At 27.6% G+C, this 1,245-nt stretch overlaps 1 protein-coding gene across 2 annotated transcripts in view; it reads left to right on the forward strand.

Annotated features, from left to right (window-relative positions):
* Positions 1-1,245, forward strand: part of LOC106467739 (ADP-sugar pyrophosphatase-like) — a 35,866-nt gene that overhangs the window by 23,794 nt on the left and 10,827 nt on the right. For both annotated transcript variants that reach the window (XM_013928115.2, XM_013928116.2), the window contains exon 10: positions 945-998. In XM_013928115.2, coding sequence (XP_013783569.1) covers positions 945-998 — 54 coding nt within the window. The remainder of the gene's footprint in view (positions 1-944; positions 999-1,245) is intronic.

The raw sequence follows: 1,245 nt of genomic DNA on the forward strand, positions 1-1,245 counted from the left end.
AAAGTAATAATATTGATTCAATTTTAAACTTAAATCGTTTCTGAATTAAGCTATTTTCTGTTATATTGCCAACGCTGTTAATGAAAAACAAACCTATTTAAACAATGGAGAATCTAAATTAGGAAATAAACAAATATTTTTCCTGTTTTGTTGTTTATACATTTCATTTTATACTGTCAGTACATAGACTAACGGCAATATTAGGTTGCTAAGCAACATGACATAAAAGCCATTGTTGGAATGTAGTGTTACCAAAACATGCTGGTTTTTAATCTAACTGATTTTCACCAATAATTATTCTATGAATACGCCACAAATTCATGTCATGAATGATCTAAATTTTTATTGGCTCGCAAAGGAAATTACTGACAGTTGACTGCCTCGACTGCACTTTTCTGTCTCTTTGTTACTTGAGATTGATTTGGCATAATTTATGTATTTTGTTTACTCTTGTTTTTAAAAACCAAATTTAGGACCAATATGGTGTATTTAATTTAATTTTTACACATGAGCAGTTCTTGCTTACTTTTCCTGTGGTGAGAAAGTTTTAGCATAGCTCACCTATTCCTTACAAGTAATAACATTAATGATATTTTTCACCTTAACATCAGTAACTTTCCAATTTTGTAAGTAGCAAACCATTCTCATAAAAAAAAATATTTTTCTTACCCATATTTTTTAGAAATATACTGCAAGCATCCACATGTCTTAGGCTTACTGATTGTTGCATGTAAAAGTAATTTGATTCTAGGACTTTTCTGTTAACAATTTGTAATATTCTGAGTTTTATAACAAAATTCTCTTTGATTGGCTAAAATCTAAGGTTTTAAAGCTAAGTATATCAAAAAATTGTTTTTTATATAAGCATTTAATGTCCTGTAATTATTATGTTGTTAGTTTCCTATTTGAAATCATTTTTGTCAGAAATGTTTTCTTTTTGACAGAGTTTATTGAAGTTCTTCATGTTCCTGTGGATCAGCTATTGAAGAGACTTAATGGTAAGCATTGTACTGATTGGAGAAACATTATAAATATTAAGTTTATCTGTTTTATCCTGGCCAGTCATTAGTAAGTGATAATATATATAAACAAAAAAGTATAAATAGTTCTCTGTGACATTTTTTTTAAAGTCATCTGTTAACATTTATGTTTTATTTGTGACAAAGCATAGCAGAAGGTAGTTTAGGAATAGATAAATAATGGAACTTTAGTTTGATAAATGAATAAACTGATGAATAAAATTAA

This window comes from Limulus polyphemus, unplaced genomic scaffold (assembly GCF_000517525.1).
Source record: "Limulus polyphemus unplaced genomic scaffold, Limulus_polyphemus-2.1.2 Scaffold2724, whole genome shotgun sequence".
NCBI lineage: Eukaryota > Metazoa > Arthropoda > Merostomata > Xiphosura > Limulidae > Limulus > Limulus polyphemus.